The sequence below is a fragment of the Toxotes jaculatrix genome, chromosome 2, assembly GCF_017976425.1.
Source record: "Toxotes jaculatrix isolate fToxJac2 chromosome 2, fToxJac2.pri, whole genome shotgun sequence".
Taxonomy (NCBI): domain Eukaryota; kingdom Metazoa; phylum Chordata; class Actinopteri; family Toxotidae; genus Toxotes; species Toxotes jaculatrix.
The window spans coordinates 10,206,957-10,226,122 of record NC_054395.1 but is presented as its reverse complement, the minus strand read 5'-3'; the positions used below and the strand labels follow the sequence as shown (position 1 = coordinate 10,226,122).

Below are 19,166 nucleotides of genomic sequence, written 5' to 3'. Positions count from 1 at the left end.
TAAGTGCCATGGGTGAGTGGCTGCAGGATAGTGGTAAAATAAGTTATCTTATACACACAAGAAGTTAAAAAAAATAGAAAGAGAAAGAAAGATAGAAAAAAGGAAGACAGAAGAGCTGTGTGTAATATTTCTAACACTTAAGCCTCTGGAAGACTCCCAGAGGAGACAACAGAAGAATCAACTCTCTCCGCCTCCCTCTTCTCTCCATTTACTCTCCTCCTCTGCCTTACCCAGCACTCACAGCCATCCATGAGTGTGACCAACTCCTCCGCCTATCGATCGGAGCGTAGTTTCCACCAGACTTCATCCTCATCCTCGTCCTCTGGTAACCCATACATGGAGAAAAGCCGGGGACTGTTCGCTGAGGACTTTGGCTCCTTCATGAGGCCTGGGAGCGACGCCTTGGGGTTTTCCAGTAAGTTGGAAGCAATTTCAGGTCTCTGTAACTCTTTTTGTATACATAAGCGGTATAAAATAATAGCTACGGCAAGTTGAAATGACAGTTTTGTACTGTAAAGTAGATTTATGTCTCTGCTTGGAAGCGATTTGCCTACAGTGTGGTGTTTTTCTCCATAAAGTGGTAATAAAACATGTCAGAGGTGACAGTTCAGTGGAGGGAGTCAACAGGCAAGACTGAGTTTAAAAGGCAAAAGGACTCTGGTGTGTGGACAAATGTGTCTCTGAGAAAGAGTGCCATGGTGCTGATTGATGGAGTAACTAAAGTGTAAAAAAGATGAAAAGAAAACAGATGTACATGAAAGAACACTCAAAGTTGAAAGTGCATTTTTTCGGTCAGCTTTCTATTCCAGGTTTATCAGGCATCTGTGTGTTTAAAATATGCATTAAGATCAGCAGACACTTCAATTTACGGCGCCTTTTTCATCTTCTGGCTCAGCAATGTGTGGAGCTGGTGTGAAGTGTTCTGTATGAGTTCACTGTGGGTGCACGCAGACATGTGAATATGTGACATCTGAACTTTAAATGGACACAGGCTCCACGTGCACCATGTGTCAGGGGCAGAGTGGAATTGTTTTGCAGCTGTGGTTGGTATCCCATAGGTGCAGCACAGGAGCCTGAGGGTGGGTGCAGCTAGAGGGAAAGCAAAGCACACACACACACACACACACACACATGCACGCACGCACACACACACACACACACACACACATGCATGCAAGCTGGGGAATGCTGAACCTACTGCCAGCAGTGTGACTTCACACACAGAGTATCTGGGATGACGCCTGCATAAGGAATGACCAGATGGTTGCCTGGTGACCAGTATATACACACACACATACATACACACACACACACGCACAGTTGGAATGATGTCACATAATCAAACTAACCTGCATTGGTGAAGTCAGAGCTAAAGTGACTCACACACTCATTTCCAGTCTGGTGTCATGTGTTTGAGCTCATGTGCTATCACGTAGTTCTTCACTGTGCTCAGAATCACTGGGGACAGACAGTTGTCACTGACTGTGTCAGACTGCATAACTATCATGTATGTTTGTCTGCATATCCTGTTAACCTGTTTTCCCATACAGATTATTAAACAATTTTATATTTACAATGGATAAAATGACCACACACAGATAATTATTGCCTAACTCTGCAGTTCCCCTTTCTCTTTTAGCTCAAACACAGTAGTGGCCATACACATGTAAAATGAATACAAGAGCAACATTGTTTTCAGTCACTGATGAACTGTGTATTACTAATACAACATGTTTTGTTTGCTGTGCTGTTAATCTAAACATAATAAATAATATAACATGTTCAGCTGTTAATAATTCTTTTGGTCTGACTCACAATAAATGCCACTTTCACATTGTTATGGGTCTGTCCTTTTACAGCAGACATTTTGACTTCTCATAGTATGAAAAGCCGCCCAGGTGATTAATAATATAATAATGTCTTCCGTGAAGAAGGTTTGTTAGATAAACTTAGCCAGTGTTTCTGCCTGGCTCAGGTTTTAGCTAATTATAATTGTTTTTTCACAGATTTTCAAAAAAGAGTTAAGTTCTCAAATCTTTTAAAAGGTGTGGATTTAAAAATTAGGTTTCCAGGTAGTGGCCAGGTTAGCCTGTCTAGAAAGCATATTAAATTTCCACAGCTATTGAAGTAGCAGAGAAGTGGCCATGGATCAGCAACACTGTGGAACCCCTGCTGGTATTATTATGGCCATTTTGTGTAAAAAGACCCAGTAAAACTGAAAATAGTAAGCCTGAATTACATTTGATTTGATGACAATGTGATACTAGTCTTGGCATGGAATACAAAAAATTAAGTGCAATTTTTTCAATAACATTGTGTGGTCTTTTGAAACAAGTACCTGTTAAACGTCTTTAAGCAGTCCCTAGTGAAGCACCACCTACAGCCATTGTAACTATCATCAGAACACAATTATCAGACCAGAAAGATGTGAGTTATGCTCAATAGCAAGTAATGTAAATGAAAACTGAGCGAAAATTAATTTGCAAAGCTGTAAACCTGTTTTCTCCTGAGGTCAAACATCCTTTCTCATCTTGTGGTGGTTTCAGGTGGGGCTGGAAATATTAAAACTCTTGGGGACTCGTACCAGTTTACAGTTGACGTGCGAGACTTCTCCCCTGAAGATGTCATCGTCACCACGTCCAACAACCAGATAGAAGTTCGTGCTGAAAAGGTGGGTAGCTTTCCTTCTGATTTATAATAATAACAAACTGTATGTCTCAGAGGTGTTAAAACAAGGTTACTCTTCCCAAAGTTGAACCCTGGGATTAAAATCTGATTACACAGGGATCTGTTGCTTTCGCATGTGTTAAAATATGAGCAGAGGAACCATTAACCACAGGATCTGTCTTCAGTTATAATCCATTAACTCATCTTGAATATTCCTTCCTTGACAGCTGGCTCAGGATGGTTCGGTAATGAACACATTCACCCACAAGTGCCAGCTACCTGAGGATGTGGACCCCACCTCAGTGACATCATCACTGGGTGCCGAGGGGACCCTAACAGTCCGGGCACGGCGGCACCCGGCCAAACACGAGCTCGCACAGACCTTCCGCACCGAGATCAAGATCTAGAGAGTGACGACTTTCCAATGACAAACCCCCGACTTCTTGTGCTTTTTTAATGCTACTTCCTCAATTTCCTGTCTTCACTGAAACCATTCTACATTTAATACTCAGAGTCGACATTGTGCTTCACAAAACATGCCTTACCTCCCTCCATGACCGCAACAAAGCCTGTTGCTGCTCATATATATTCTGAGTTAGTTCACCATACACAGCAGCAAACTGAGACATAGGGATTTGGACATGTACAACATTTGCACAAGGACACACACACACATGGACAGAGTTTTTCCTATTATTAGAACGTGCCCTAATCTGTATTACTATGGTATCTTACAGAGACTGTTGAATTATAGGTTGTTTGTTACTTTAATGTTGCTAGGCTTGTAAATGTTTATTATAAAAGTCCATTTATAATGAGTCTTTCAGAGTTAGTCAGCTCTCAGAGTGTTTGATTAATCTTTCTGAAAGCTGGTGTAATATGTTTTGCTACCATGGAGAAAATCATATGAGGAACGACAACCCCCCACCCCACAAGACCCTAAGCCCTCCAGAAACCTAGGGAAAACCCTGCATGCACATACACACGCTGCCATTAACTGATCAGTTCACTACTTCACTCCTGTTCTCTAACACAGTGATAAAACTTAATCCTCAATTTTGAATTTGATGGTTGCTCATTAATAATAATTTATTGTATATTATTATTTGTGTGAATAAAATACTCCTTCTTTGACAGTAAACATCCTGATCTGTGTGAACATTTTAATTCCTGTTTGGCCAGAGAGCTGTATCAAAAAATATATATAAACAAAATGAGAACAAAATGTAAATGGCTAAAATGAAACTAATAAAAACATGATTAGAAATTCTCTCTAATTTTCCTGGTTATAACCCTGTCTCCTCAGTGACAGAACAAGAAGCAGAGCCTGACAGAAGCCTTCACTCATTTTACATGCTGATGAATTAAGTATGATTGTGACAGCAGTGTTTTCTTCACCATACAACCAGATCAAAAATAAAGAATAAGGGAAATAGAAGATGTGAGCACACGGCAAACTCTTTCAAAATCAATAGTGACAGTATTATTCAGTCACCGTGCAGCAGACTGAAGGTGCTTCTATTTAGTCTTTTGTGTGTGGAGGCATTTATGAAGCATCTGTCCTGCTTTCATGGGAACACATTATCAAAGGCACTATTCAAGCAAAATAATGTAGAGGCCACTGTTATGTGGCTATAATTTACTGAATAATTTACAGTCATGCTGTGGCCTTTGTATTTTGGTGTGATTCTACCTGAGGAAAGCCACATGATTAAAAGGTGATCTGGAGGTGATTCTATGTCATTATTTCTATAATACAAATTATATAACAGTTTTCATACTACAGCCTAAGGAGATGAGTTAACACATTTTGTGTGGGTTTGCTATTAACTACATCAGCAGCACCAACTATATGTGTGTGTAAATCGGTTTAATAACATCTTATGTGTTGCTGATGGTAGTTGTGTTACGTATCCCCCTCCATACAGATGAACTTCATTCTTATCAATATAGTAAATCACATAGATCGAGTCTATTGCGCCACCACGCGGTCATGATCGCCAAACCACGTGTTCGCACTGCGCGTGCTCCTGTGATACATCCGGCCGGTCCCTATCAATCGATCAGAGAGAGGAAGATGGCGGTGCATGGAGCAAGCGGGACAGGATCGATCACCGAAAAACTCGATTGGGTTAGCTTTTCATAACTGAGTCAAACACTCCAAAACCCCGCCTGGTCCAGCAGTTTGAACTCGGAGTGAAGAAGAGATAATAAAGAGGTAATTCCGGAGTTAGTTTCTGTTAAAATGGCGTTTTCTCTGCGCCCAGAAAGCAAGCTAGCTGTGAAAACAACAAGGGATGAAGGCAGGCCCGACTCCTCGGGCCGCCATCTTGTCCCAATATTACATTACATGCATGTCAAGGCATGCTAAATTAATCCCCGATAACAAAGCTGCAAGGATGGAGGAATTGTAATCGATATGTTGCACTGTCAAACCAAGTTGTTAAAACTTTTAGAGAAACTACGTCTAGTCGTACGGCGTACTTAATGTTCTGTAAAATGTTGGTGTAGTGTCGCAGTGTGTTTCCCCTTACATTAATCTCAACCTAACCTTATCCTAACACTAACCACCGGAGGGTGCGTTGTGGGAAACTCAATTCTAACGGGAGGGAAAAACACCTGAAGGGGGAACGGCCCATGACTCTAGACCCTCATTTAATATTTAGTTGGATGGACATCAGACATCAGTTGAAGATTAATCGGCTAATTTCACCACTCTTTCTTTAGTGAGCTAGCTAATGTTAAAGCTAATGTGTTTTGTTTTGTTTTTTGTTTACCATGATGGGTGTAACACAGTTCATGTTTTAGCTGGGTTTTGAATGGTTGTTTCGTCGTTGTTAAAACACCGTTTGGGACTGAAATCCTATCTTTCTGTCTCTGATATATCCTGGTGGTGTCCCGTAGAAAAAGGAGCTTGACATCTGTACATGAGTGTAGACAGCCCTGTCATTCACCAACAACACAGCGCAAACCAGACATGTTTTCTACAAGATAAAGAAAGTACTTGATTGACTTTTTGCTCTGGGAGAAGACATAATCATATCATTGGGGGACAGCACTGACTGATGGGTAGAGTTTAATAAAAGGCCAGTGAATGACATGCCAGAGTAAAGATAAACATAACCCACTAGCTCAGCTGATTATCAGACATTTGAATCTTTCCTAAAGTGTCACATTTTACTTGTCAGTGGTCCAGAGAGCCTGCGCCTGCCTCAAGCCATCAGAACGATGGAGTTCCCATGGCACAGTGGAAAGGTTCTGGAGCAGCTTGACCGACAGCGCAAGCAGGGCCTGCTGTGTGACTGCACCTTTGTTGTGGATGGGGTGGACTTCAAAGCCCACAAAGCTGTCCTGGCAGCCTGCAGCGTCTACTTCCGCACCCTCTTCCTGGACCAGAAAGATGTGGTGCATTTGGACATCAGCAATGCAGCAGGTCGGGTCCAGTCTGTCTGTGGACACCCATTTCTGTTTACTTTCATATTATGTATTCGATTTATTTTGTTTGTTTTTTTTACCCATAAGCACTTACTACTACTTATAAATGTACTCCACCCCACCATCTGTGCTGTCCATCTGACACACCTAGTGTATTCCTGATTATCATTGCAGGTTTGGGGCAAGTCCTGGAATTTATGTACACAGCTAAGCTGAGTTTAAGTCCACAGAATGTAGAAGATGTGCTGGCTGTTGCCAACTTTCTGCAAATGCAAGAGATTGTAAATGCCTGCTCTGCGTACCAGTCAATGGCAAATCCAACTCCTTCCGTCATAACACTGGATTTCACTGTTGGTGAGTCCAGTCTTCAGATTATCTTTGTGGGCAATTTCAATGTAGAGCTCCAGTAAATACTCAGTATAATTATTTTTTCATAATTAATGCATCAACCTTCTTTACATATTCATGTAAATTAACAGTCATTGTACTCAACATAATAATCTGTGCCTTTAATTTAAGACCTGAACCAGGTTAATGATTTGATTCTGGAGTACAAAGGCGCAGTTGAGGTTAACAACATTAGTCATTTGGAATTAAAATAATTCAACGATCTAATGTGTAATCTCAGTTTTCACTTTCCTATGCATGAGGTGTTTATAATGCTAGTGACAAAAATGTATATCCACTCTTTCCATGGTGGGTCACAGTCATTACAAATGACGTTTTTCTTTGACAAACCAGAAGAAAAAACAGGTGAAAGGGAGCAGAGGGAGGAGCTTGAAAGTAACCTGGCAGAGGTGGCATCACAGGCAGAGGAGAGTCCTTCCTGTGCTCCCACAGACGATAAAGAGCCCACACAAGATCAGGACAATTTAAAGGAAGACATCTCTACTGAAACACAACAGACCACTTCTCAGCCCAGCCCCGCCAAAACCAACTTAGGCCGAGGACGACCCCCAAAAACCGGCCCCCTGTCCGCTCAAAAGAAGACATTTGTAAACAAGGAGGGAGGAAGTGCAGCACAAGATGCACCTGGATTTCAAGATGACCCCTCTGATGCCGATTACACACCTAGTAAGTGCTAGCACACATCCAACTGTCGAAGACCCACATGCCTTAAAGTGTAACAAGCAATCTTTTTATTCAACAAATAAACCAGAAGATATTTTCTCTTTATTTTCAGAATCACAGTTGAAATCTGCTGGCAGCTCATCCTACATGAGCTCTCGGGGGAGAAGAATCCGAAAACCACCTCGACGAAACTTTCCACCTGGTGAGCAAGTTGCACAAGTTTGCTCTGCTGTGTCAACCCGAACACTGTGTCAAGGAAACATTCAGGATTTTTATCAACTGAGTTTGATTAGAACCTATGTGATTATCCTAGTTTTACATTCAGTTCCAGTTTAACAGTAAAATGTGTACAGTTTTAAAAGTGGCTTTCTGAAATCTGCAGAGAGTTTGCTGTTATAGTAACTGCCATTTCCATAGACAATGACTCAGAGGATGAAGGCACATCAAAGTCAAAGCCTGAGAAGCAGGTGGTGGAGCCGGTAGAGGTGGCTGAAGGACAGGAGGACGACTCTGGGGAGACTGGCGATGGGGGAGCCGAGGATGAGGATGAAGAAGGAGCTGGAGAGGAAGACGACGAGGTCTGCCAGCAGGTGGAAGGAGACGATTCGAGCAGCGACAGAGACGGGAGACAAACTCAGTCAGCATCAATGAGCAGCCGATCAGAGTCAAAACCTTACAGCTCTGTGACACACAGATGTGAGGTGAGAAATATTAGTCTTTGTGCAGCAGAGAAGAATACTTTAGTGTTTACGTTTTTGTTATAATTGATGTTGTTTTTAGCTTGTGAAGGAACGTTAGTATGCATGTCTTGCTACAAGGTATGGAATAGCTCTGCTCATCACTGTCACACCAGCCTCAGGTACAGCAGTGTAGCCTGATGCAGTGTGCTGAGGCATTAAAGCTGATATATTTGCATCGAATATGGAAATTCTGGGAGTCTTTGTGCAAATGCTGGCTGTATTTCCATGTACATCTTGGCGTTAAAGTGTTTGTCAGCTCACTCTTCACAACATATTTTCTTCTCTCCAGGACTGTGGAAAGAAATTCACCCACACTGGTAATTTCAAGAGACACATGCGTATTCACACAGGGGAGAAGCCGTTCAGCTGTCGGGACTGTAACAAGGCTTTCTCTGACCCAGCGGCCTGTAAAGCCCATGAGAAAACACACAGGTGAATTACAGAGACCTTTAGTTTACCTGCACTCCTTTCTAATGACACCTGCCTTACTGAGCTCTGTTAGCTTTGTGTCTTATGTGAGTTATTGTCTCCTCCTAGCCCTCTGAAGCCATACTGCTGCTCTACTTGCGGAAAGAGCTACCGTCAGATCAGCCTGCTCAACCTGCACCGCAAACGCCACACAGGTGAGGCGCGCTACAGCTGCGACGTGTGCGGCAAGCTCTTCACCACATCTGGCAACCTGAAGCGCCACCAGCTTGTGCACAGTGGTGAGAAGCCATATCATTGCGACTACTGTGAGAAGGCCTTTTCTGACCCCACCGCCAAGATGCGACATCTGGAGACACACGACACAGAGAAGGGCAACAAGTGTCCACACTGCGACAAACGCTTCAACCAGGTAAGGGCGTTGAAGAAAAGCAGCAGCCATAATTGCGTTTTTTCTTAAAACACCTTTGATTCCAGACCTTTGAGAAAGCTGTTTTGATATCTTTAATTCTAACTCAGTAGGTCCATATACATTTAACTGACAGTCAAATGTTACCAAACATTTTATATTAAATGTGCGGTCACCTCACCAGATGATTTTGTGTTCTCTTTAGCTGGGAAATCTGAAGGCTCACTTAAAAATCCATATTGCAGACGGACCTCTAAAGTGCAAAGAATGTGGCAAACAGTTTACCACTTCAGGTAAGAAGACAGTATGGACCATATTCTTTTATTCTAACTGCTGTTTTCTTCTGTTCATTCTGATGCAGCAGTTGGATCTTAATTCATATACACCACTGATAATGTTCACTGTTGTCTTGTGCTGAAACTGTTTGATTAGTTGATTGGCAGAAAATGATTCACCAGCAATTAAAAGTTACCAGCTATGAGTGATTCTCATAACTAGTCTTTTGTATATCTTTGGGTTTTGGACTCTTATTTAACAGATTAATTGGAGATGAAAATAATTGTTAGTTTCAGCCCCACTGTCATCACATGTTTTCAGTTAAAGTTATTAAGCCGCTACCAGTGTTGTTAATGCAGTCATTACACAAAGCTACAGTTCACTGTCCATACAGACCCCTGTAGTTTGTGAACCAAATGCCTGACATGTTAGATTTTGTGGTGTGTATGAATCAAAGGGATTCTTTTTCCTCAGTAAATGACATGTAGCCTACAGTCACCTCCAATCCACAGGCTGAGCTTCATCTTTAAATTCCTTAATGACATATAAAAGTCTGTATAACCATGTTCTGACACAGACCTTTTCAGATATTTTAGTATTATATTCACCGTTCAGGTTAGCGTTAAGAAAACGGCAAAATCCATCAGTCAGTTTGTATTTTTAGACTATTTTCATCCTGAGCAGTTCCTGCTGCTTTCATTTAATGTGCATGTCAGAAGTTGACTTGTGTCTTTGCTTTGAGTCATTTTGTTCTGACCTTTGTGTGATGGTATCTGCTTTTTAGGAAATCTGAAGAGACACCTGCGGGTTCACAGTGGGGAGAAACCATATGTCTGTGTGCACTGTCAGAGAGCTTTCAGTGACCCTGGAGCTCTGCAGCGGCACGAACGCATCCACACAGGTACTCCCAAGACGTTCAGACTGACTGTGGAATGTGAAGGCAACATAACCTTCTTTTCATTTTTCAGTATGAAACTGTACATTAATATTTTCTGAATCCCGCCCTAGTGAGACAGTAATTCATGTGTTACAGGAGAGAAGCCCTGCGTCTGTCTCATTTGTGGCAAAGCCTTCACCCAGGCCAGCTCCCTTATCGCTCATGTCCGCCAGCACACGGGAGAGAAGCCTTATGTGTGTGATCGCTGCGGCAAAAGGTCAGCTTGGCACAAGAGAGGAGATACAGCGATACTGAAATACTAGGCTAATTTTTCAGACTTATTTATATAACGTGTTTTGTTCAGTCGTCCTTCAAAGGTTTTGTACTGACATGACATTTTTAAACAAAAACTTCCACTATGAGTGAGTGAGAACTGATCCTTTAAATACAGTGCTGGGGTAAATACAGGAAGACAGATGAAAGATGTATGTTGTGTTTCACTCTGGGCAGGTTTGTGCAGTCCAGTCAACTGGCCAATCACATTCGCCATCACGACAACGTCCGGCCACATAAGTGTCAGATGTGCAGCAAGGCATTTGTCAATGTGGGAGACCTGTCGAAGCACATCATCATACACACAGGTAAGGACAAACTTTGTGTCAAATGGTTAATAAGCTTCAGGTTAATGGAGGGGATTGACTTTGACCTAATGAGCACTTCAGTCTCATTGGCTGCCTCTCCACATCCACGCTGAACCTACAGCTTTCACTGAATTTTTTTTTCATTTTCTCTGTCCTGCTCTTTCAGGGGAGAAACCTTTCCTGTGTGATAAATGCGGACGAGGCTTCAATCGGGTGGACAATCTGCGCTCCCACGTCAAGACTGTCCACCATGGCAAGGCCGGCATGAAGCGGCTGGTAGTAGCCGGGGGCAGCGCAGACGAGGGGGCTGATGGGTGCACAGGGACGGCCTCCTCTGACAGCGAGATCAACATAGTTACCGTTACCACAGAGGACATCGTCACCTTGGCAACTGAGGCCCTGGCAGCCAGTGCTGTAGCTCAGCTGACAGGTCAGACAGCACCCTAAGTGCAGAGTTCAGTCATTTTAGAGCAAATGTCAGTATTCTAGCGAGGACCTGATAAATGCTGCAGATAGCACCCTGCAGATAACAAAAGAAGCTTGTAGAGGACAAAAGGGCCTAAGCTAAGTTATAAGTGTGTGTTTACGTTGTGTCATGTGTCTGTTTACAGTAGTTCCAGTGGCTGCTTCGGTTTCTGCAGATGAGACGGAGGCTTTGAAAGCCGAAATCACCAAGGCAGTAGAAAAAGTGCAAGAAGCAGGTAAGACTTCAGAGAACTCACAATATTAACACAAACATCTGAATAATTTTATACTATTAGAAAACCATACAAGCAATCTGCAAATCAGATGAAAAACATGGGATTTGAGAAGGTACATATATCTCATCAATCTTAAAATGTAAAAGTTGTCATTAAAATTTTTATTAACACATTTAGCTTAATGACAGATTGAAAACATGAATTCCTGTCTGAACTGGTCTTACTGCATAAAATTTTGGTTTTGTCATTAAATTGTACGACTGTATTACAGCATGATAACAAGTGTGATAAAAAAATAAAAATTACATGATGTTGAGAAAACAGTCTCACCACAAAACCTGCTCAGTAATTATTCATGTCCCACTATCTTTATCAGCAGTGTGTTGGTACATTTTATCGGAGCACTTTAAGCATTTGTTGTTGCTGTGATAACTTCTAATCTGATATTTTACACCAGGCTGCTGTGTTGAGTTTCATTCTAACCCAAACCACTGAAAGAAATAAAGGCTGTCAGACCTTTCAGGTGAAAAAGGGAAAACAATACGAGAAATATGAATGACTTATTTTGTATGTCAACTCTTCTTCTGTTCCCAGACCCCAACACCCAGATCTTATATGCTTGTGACTCGTGCGGTGATAAATTCTTGGATGCAAGCTCCCTTGCCCAGCATGTACGCATCCACACAGCTCAGGCCTTGGTCATGTTTCAGGCAGATTCTGACTTCTACCAGTACACCACAGCCACTACCACTGAGGGGGAATCTGCCACAACATGGCAGCCCGCAACTGAACAGGTCATCCAGGAAGGGGAATTGATCTTCCGTGCCCAGGATGGAGAGGGAGAAACAGAAGGAGGGATCGTGGGGGAGACACAAGAACAAGAAGAAGGGTCGGGAGGGGTGATTCATGAGGAGGAGAGGGAGGATGGAGAGGTGGAAACCCACACTGAGCTCCAAACAGAGGGAAAAGATGAAGCTGCAGCAGAGGTGGAGGAGGAAAAAGAAGAGGAGATGGAATGTGAGAGTCAGGGGTAGTGGAGCAGATTTGTAAAGGGTGTGTGAAATATCGTTTGTGACAGGAATGTAATTTATACAGGAAGAGGAAACACAAGAAATGAAGAGAGCTGATGAGGCCTCAGAATTTTAGCGTCCAAGGATGTTAAAAGTAAACTTTACCTAAACTGGATTCATAAAGTACAACAGTTTTTAAACTATTTTATCTTAAGATTTATGGTCATAAGTCAAGTCATTTTTTCTGGTCCTAATTCTGTCAGATGAGGTGACGTTCAGTGATTTGGTAAATAATAATGAAAACTCTTTCAGAGATGGTTATACTATATATAGTTTGTTTATTTTTAGACTGACATACAGGGTTGTGAATTGTCCTTTGTATTAAACATTTAGATCACTATTCAGTCTTACCTAATATAACTTAAAGACCTCTCTGTGTTACTTTTCCATTTCACTCAGGTGAAATATGTAAATTTTCCTTTGACAGCCAAGATATTTTATTGTACTTAGTTGAAGTATTTTTGTGGAAAGCACATTATACAGAGATTATTTACATGGACAAGTAGGGGTAGTAGGTTAAATGAGGGATAATTATCCCCTCCTCCTTCTTCCAGAAGTGGGAGGCCATTTGTTCATGTTCTGGCAAACACTGTAAATGCTGTGCATGTGTAATATTTGTATATTTGTTATGTGTCCTCTAAAAAAAGTCTTATTACCTCTGATAAAAGATAAGAAATATTTGTGGTGATGATAAACTGGTTAGCAACTCTCACTTTTACCATGATTGCAAGCAGCTTTTTTTCCCTTTTATTGCAGTAAACTGATTACATTGGTCTGATGACAGTGTCCTGTCACCAGTGGTTTTATATCATTATATTGTCTGTTTATTTTAACACCTGCAAGATACTCAAAATATCAGTAACATTGTTTAGACTCAGAAGTCATCATCAGATCAATAAACAATCATCACAGTCTGACGAGCCTTGTGTTGTACTGTAATTTTCTATAAAAACTATATACTGTTGTTTCCTCAGGAAACTCCTAGAATATTATGGAGTTTGGAATGGTGCTTTCCAGTTACCTTAAGTAATAAAACGTACAAATTCAATGAGGGAAATGAGGCATTTAACAGCAATATAGCATAATAACTACACATTAATTGCTTTTTTATGGTTTTAGTTTAAATAAGCATACACAAACGTGTAAATAATATTTTAAATAATTTATGTTCTTCAACTCAAGTCATGACTCCTTAAGTCATAGAATTACTGATCTTGGTTATGATTCTTCAGTGAATGTGGCAGAAATTTCCGTGATTGTCAGTCTTATAATGAATCTTTGGTCCCATTGGCGGAGTCGCAGTTGGTATGACGCGTTCCTCTCAGTGATTGGCTGGAATTCGGGGTCAAAGTTAAGTCGACTGCTAACGCTGACGTCCACTTCTGCTGCAAAATGGCGTCGCTGACAGCAGTCATGCAGACAAACCGGTCCGGTTCTGTATCATCGTCCAAAAAACGGACCGGAATCATGACCCAAAGGGGATTTAGACTGTTGGACAACAATGTCCTTTTAGTCCTTTCCTTGGCCTCCATGTTGCATTGCGCTCTGGCTGACGGAAAGACGTTGGTTCTGCTGGACAACCTCAACATGAGAGACACCCATTCAATGTTCTTCCGCAGTTTGGCAGGTCAGTGCAAGATTTATGCTTATTTATCTATGGATCCTATATCCTGCAATAGATCCTCGTTGTGTTGCAGACAGGTCGCTGGCAGGGAATATAGAGCCTTTGGGACGTAAACATGTAGACCTGAGCTTCATGTAGCACAGCAAGGCTGCTAACGTTAGCTTAGCTGTACTATATTGGTTGTGTCTCGCCAAACTTCATTCAAGCCTCTGGCAGTTTAGAGTATTTTTTGTTAAATAATTATACTTTTCGTGCTTCATAATGTTAACTTATATTTCCCTGAATTCGTACGGGCCACTCTTCAGTTCGGCGTACCTCTAATACACCAAACCGTTAACATTTTGATCCGGATTTAATATTTTATCATCAATGCAACAGTCATTTTCAACCAAAGATCCACGCACCCCCCTCCCCATTCGATGCTACACTGGAATAACTTCATATGAATCTGCATAAGATTGCTGACAGGATGTTAACAATTTATCCTTACTTAATGATTTACTTGCTAATGTGCTGTAAGTTGCCTTACCAATGTAACTTGAGCGTTTTCGCTTTAAAGATTTGCAAGGAGGTACACTGTTGCGAAGGAAACCCACCTTCCCATTTGGGCAGTAGAATTTAACAACAACAACACCTAATAATAGAAATTTAAAATGTAAATAGGGAGTTGTGTAAAACAGAAAACACGATCTTGTAAATGCAACTTTTTACAATACTGGTGGTACTTGACACTTGATTATAATCATTGTGTTATGCTGTTTTATTAATATGACATGCTTTCAAACTTTTAATGGTCTTATAGAACCTAAGAGTTTCCCAGTCCTTTCGAACTTTAACTTCTCACAAATTATTGTAAAAATGTAATAACGTGTAATATTTTAGATCTGCTGATAATGTATCTCTCCTTTACAGATCGTGGCTTTGACCTCACATTCAAGACAGCGGATGATCCCTCCTTATCTCTGATCAAATATGGCCAGTTCCTGTATGATCATTTAATCATCTTTTCACCATCAGTTGAGGGTAAATTTCAAACTCTTAATTCAAAATGGAGTGAACAGTTTTATGACTTGTAGAATTTGTTAAATATGTAAATGTATTTCTTTCTTTGTGGTCATTTTCAGACTTTGGAGGAAACATAAATGTGGAGACTATTACATCCTTCATTGATGGTGGAGGCAATGTCCTGGTTGCTGCCAGTTCAGATATTGGTCAGTTTCTAACAGCTTTTGCTCGAATATTACATAATCTAAAATACTAGGATATTGTCATATATTCATGCTTTTCTCCTGTTACACAGGTGACCCACTGAGGGAGCTGGGCAGTGAGTGTGGCATTGAGTTTGATGAGGAGAAGACTGCTGTCATTGACCATCACAACTATGATGTGTCTGATCCAGGAGAGGTAAAGAGAACTGTGTTTAAGACAGTGGGCAGATTAACTTTGTTTCGCAACTCCATTCTTGACATTGACATTTACCATTGTTATTTACAAATGATATTTCTTGTCTGCAGCACACCCTAATTGTTGCTGACCCAGAGAACCTGCTGAAAGCTCCCACCATCGTCGGCAAACCCACCAATAAACCAGTTTTATTCAAGGGTGTTGGGTAAGCACAGCTTGATACAGTTAGAATGCATGTGTCCTCTGTACCACATGCAGCAGTAGATCACCATAATATACTGAATTTGGGAAGGTTTTTTGTTTATTAGGTTCCCCATTAGCTGTTACAATACAACAGCTACTCTTCCTGGGGTCCAGGAAGGGTACTGAGATTTCTGGCAATAACAAATCACTGCCCAATATTCAGTTGGTCTGATAAAAAATATTTTCACATTTATTTGTCTTTGTTTCAAAGTGATGTGCTGCACCTTTCCACACTAACATTCAGTATGTTGATACAGCTGATATTTCAAATAGCAGCAGCAAAACATGCACTCACTGTTCACATACATTTTAAATTACTATGTCCCATGAAATAAATTTCTTATTTGCTACTTTTGCTTTTATTACTGTTGTAATACTGTTCAAAGATTAATTGTACTGTTCACAGCAATGCAAGCCATATAAACATTTTTCTAAACATGCCACCCTCTCTTCCAGCATGGTGGCAGACCCAGACAACCCTCTTGTCCTGGACATCCTCACGGGCTCTTCCACCTCTTACTCCTTTTTCCCTGACAGACCCATCTCTCAGGTAACTTTACAGACATATCCTCAAGATCCTTTAACTACTGGAGGCCTGAATCAATATTCTGTTTCATTGTCCCCAACTGTAGCTAAGCTTTGGGAATGCAAGAGGTGTGTAGGTGGGGCATCAGAAGCCATAGATAGCATTAGACTCTCTGTATTAAAAATGAACTACATATGATTTAACATCATTTACTTTATGTCTAACCAATAACTAATTTTTACTTCTCAAGTATCCCCATGCTGTTGGCAAGAACACCCTGCTGATTGCTGGCCTCCAGGCCAGAAACAATGCCAGAGTGGTTTTCAGCGGCTCACTGGACTTCTTCAGTGACGCCTTCTTCAACTCTGCTGTGCAGAAGGCTACACCTGGGTCACAGAGGTGGGCCTCACTGTTCAACGCATCCCTGCTCTTTCTCTGTCTTGGATATTACTACAGCTTCTAGTCACACAATCAAAACTGTCATCACACGTCCTGTTTACTTTCAGTTGTCTTGCTTCTGTTTTTTACCATGTTGACATTGTGTTGCTTCCTGGCCTTATTCATTCTTAAGATGCTGACAGTTCTTACAGTCCATGAATGTTGCCAGTAAAGCACTGATCAATTCTACTGTAAATTCTGTAATTAAAGAAGCTGCATCCCATCATAAGTTCTCACCGGACTAAATTACATTTTCATACAAAATTCAGTATTGTCCAGATATCAGTTTACTGTGTTTGAAGCTCTCCTCTCTTTGTCATGGTCTTTTTAGGCACGAGCAGACAGGGAACATGTTGCTGGCCGAGGCTCTGTCCCGTTGGGTGTTCAAGGAGGCTGGAGTCCTCAGGGTGGGAGCTGTTACCCATCATCCTGTTGGAGAGACCACTCCCCCTGCAGCATACACCATAACTGATCTTGTGGTGAGTTAAAAATTTCAGTAACTTGTGTGAACAATCATCCCCCTGAAGGTGTTTGTTTTTATCCTGAATGAGGAGCTGCGTATTTGTACTTGTATATCAATCATTGCAAAATTTTCCCACACAGGAGTACAGCATTGTCATTGAGATGTTGTCCGAGGGCCGCTGGGTCCCCTTTGATGGAGATGATATTCAGTTCGAGTTTGTGAGGATTGATCCCTTCGTCAGGACTTACCTCAAGAAAAATGGTATGGTGCTGTGCTTATAGAACTTATAGAGCATGCACTTATTAATTCACTTTAATTAAGGCATACAACCTAAATGCATTCCATCCTTATGATTTGAGGGATTTGAGTTGCACAGTAAACTGTTCTACTCTAGTAAACTGTATCCATTAACTGCTGTGTTGCATCTCTGCTAGGAGGTAAATACAGCGTCCAGTTCAAGCTGCCTGATGTGTACGGAGTCTTCCAGTTCAAGGTGGACTACAACCGCCTGGGATACACACACCTCTACTCCTCCACCCAGGCAAGTTAATCAGATGGTTCACTTTTCTTCACTTGGGAAATCTCCATGAAAATAATGAGACAAATGAATACTTTATTTACATTTATTAGTTTAATGGCAAAGGCACATGAAAAAAAATCATTGATGGTATTATCTAATTAGGTATCTTCCTTTTGCTGAGCTCCAATACAAGTTTTTTCAAAACTTGATGTCCTAGTTACCTACTTCTCTACATATTCTGTAGTGAAATGTGGATGGTTTTTGTGTGCTCATCATCTGCAGTTAAGTTGACCAGTAGAACAATCTCCTAAAACCTTGGTATATAATCAAAAGGGTTCCCCTTGCTGATCATGCATGCAATAGTCATGCGAAAATGTATGGTGGGCTAACTTATACAACTGCGTTTCTTTACCACAGGTATCAGTGCGTCCCCTGCAGCACACTCAGTACGAGCGCTTCATCCCCTCAGCCTACCCATACTACGCCAGCGTCTTCTCCATGATGGCAGGTCTCTTTATCTTCAGCATAGTCTTCCTGCACATGAAAGAGAAGGAGAAGTCAGACTAATGCAGAGAAACCACAGGGAAGGGAAAACGAGATTATAGATTTGAACTTCTGGTGTGAAGAGTTGAAATTGAATGTTTTGATGGCTTGAATCTTCACGCAGGGACTTGGGCTACAGTCCTCCTTAAAAACAGTTTCTGTTTTGTTATTGGAACTCTCAGTTAATCGGGGTCTCAAGGCCAAAAGGGGTGCTGACTGTAATGCAATGCAGTTTGTTTTTTTTCCTACTTTGAAATCACTGTATATGTTCTGAAGTCAGTGTTTGTATAAAGTTGCTTTACATGTGATGAAATGACTCCAAAGTAGAGCACTTGCCTTGGGACATGAAAAAATCCATATTAAAATCTGACATACATTTTTCAATCAGGAAAGGTTATTGTGGTAAATACATGCACTGAATATGCCAACCGTTTTTTGTTTGTTTTTTTGTTTTTGTTTTTTTATGTTTTTTTGGGGGGGGGGGGGGGGGGGGGGTTGATAAGACTTTTAATGTGTTTCCAAAAACCTGGAGTCATCTCACAATAAAACACTGACATTCCACTCAGTTGAAATCCCTGCTATTATTAAAACATTAAATAATTGTGTGATTTTTCACAATGCATTGATCTCCTGGACCTAAAGGATTTAAACGTTTTACTCTGTAATGCTGCACGCTGTGGTTGACAAACATAATGAGCGTCATGCGTCATGGCAGTTACTTTATTGTTATAGAGACTACATACGCCATACTCAGTATAAAACTATGTTCATTTAGATCTGCATCTACTTTGCAAAAACGAAGCAAGCATAGCTTGTACGATATAACTGAATTTATACATTTAATGACTTAAGGGAATTTACTGGTCATTTTGGCCTTAAGTTAATGCACCGTCCTTGCTGTGTCGATCGATTCACCAAGGTGCGTTCAGTCACTGAATAAAAGGACAGTACGAACCAATTCAAAAAATGTATTTGAGTAAGTCCAGTGAAAACGTGTAGTCTTGCACATGCGCCGAATTCAAGAGTTAACTCTGATAATTCAAAATCAAGTCCTATTTTACCATGTGTTTTGTTTTTGGACTGAGCTGAGCA

The 19,166-nt window shown here is 41.1% G+C and overlaps 3 protein-coding genes across 6 annotated transcripts; all 3 read left to right on the top strand.

The window, feature by feature from the left end:
• On the top strand, positions 1–4,357 carry hspb7 (heat shock protein family, member 7 (cardiovascular)). The gene is made up of 3 exons (XM_041045921.1): positions 1–415; positions 2,547–2,671; positions 2,895–4,357. The coding sequence occupies exons 1-3, from the start codon at positions 250–252 to the stop codon at positions 3,072–3,074; spliced, it is 471 nt and encodes a 156-aa protein (XP_040901855.1). The 5' UTR covers positions 1–249; the 3' UTR covers positions 3,075–4,357.
• A 384-nt stretch (positions 4,358–4,741) lies between these two features.
• On the top strand, positions 4,742–13,224 carry zbtb17 (zinc finger and BTB domain containing 17). Of its 4 annotated transcripts, none has more exons than XM_041065448.1 (15): positions 4,742–4,885; positions 5,856–6,100; positions 6,277–6,456; positions 6,847–7,176; positions 7,286–7,375; positions 7,591–7,874; positions 8,203–8,345; positions 8,451–8,751; positions 8,954–9,041; positions 9,809–9,925; positions 10,058–10,178; positions 10,412–10,542; positions 10,709–10,972; positions 11,154–11,243; positions 11,838–13,224. In XM_041065448.1, exons 2-15 carry the CDS (start codon positions 5,896–5,898, stop codon positions 12,275–12,277), a joined length of 2,784 nt encoding a protein of 927 aa, XP_040921382.1. In that variant the 5' UTR covers positions 4,742–4,885; positions 5,856–5,895; the 3' UTR covers positions 12,278–13,224. The 4 variants fall into 4 exon arrangements, with proteins under 4 accessions (XP_040921382.1, XP_040921373.1, XP_040921401.1 ...); XM_041065439.1 differs by having other exon boundaries at positions 6,844–7,176; XM_041065467.1 differs by lacking the exon at positions 6,277–6,456.
• A 462-nt stretch (positions 13,225–13,686) lies between these two features.
• ddost (dolichyl-diphosphooligosaccharide--protein glycosyltransferase subunit (non-catalytic)) lies at positions 13,687–18,639 on the top strand. The gene is made up of 11 exons (XM_041066949.1): positions 13,687–13,940; positions 14,850–14,960; positions 15,062–15,148; positions 15,238–15,341; positions 15,452–15,546; positions 16,041–16,134; positions 16,361–16,509; positions 16,880–17,027; positions 17,152–17,272; positions 17,446–17,552; positions 17,949–18,639. The coding sequence occupies exons 1-11, from the start codon at positions 13,706–13,708 to the stop codon at positions 18,096–18,098; spliced, it is 1,401 nt and encodes a 466-aa protein (XP_040922883.1). The 5' UTR covers positions 13,687–13,705; the 3' UTR covers positions 18,099–18,639.
• Positions 18,640–19,166: the final 527 nt, after the last annotated feature.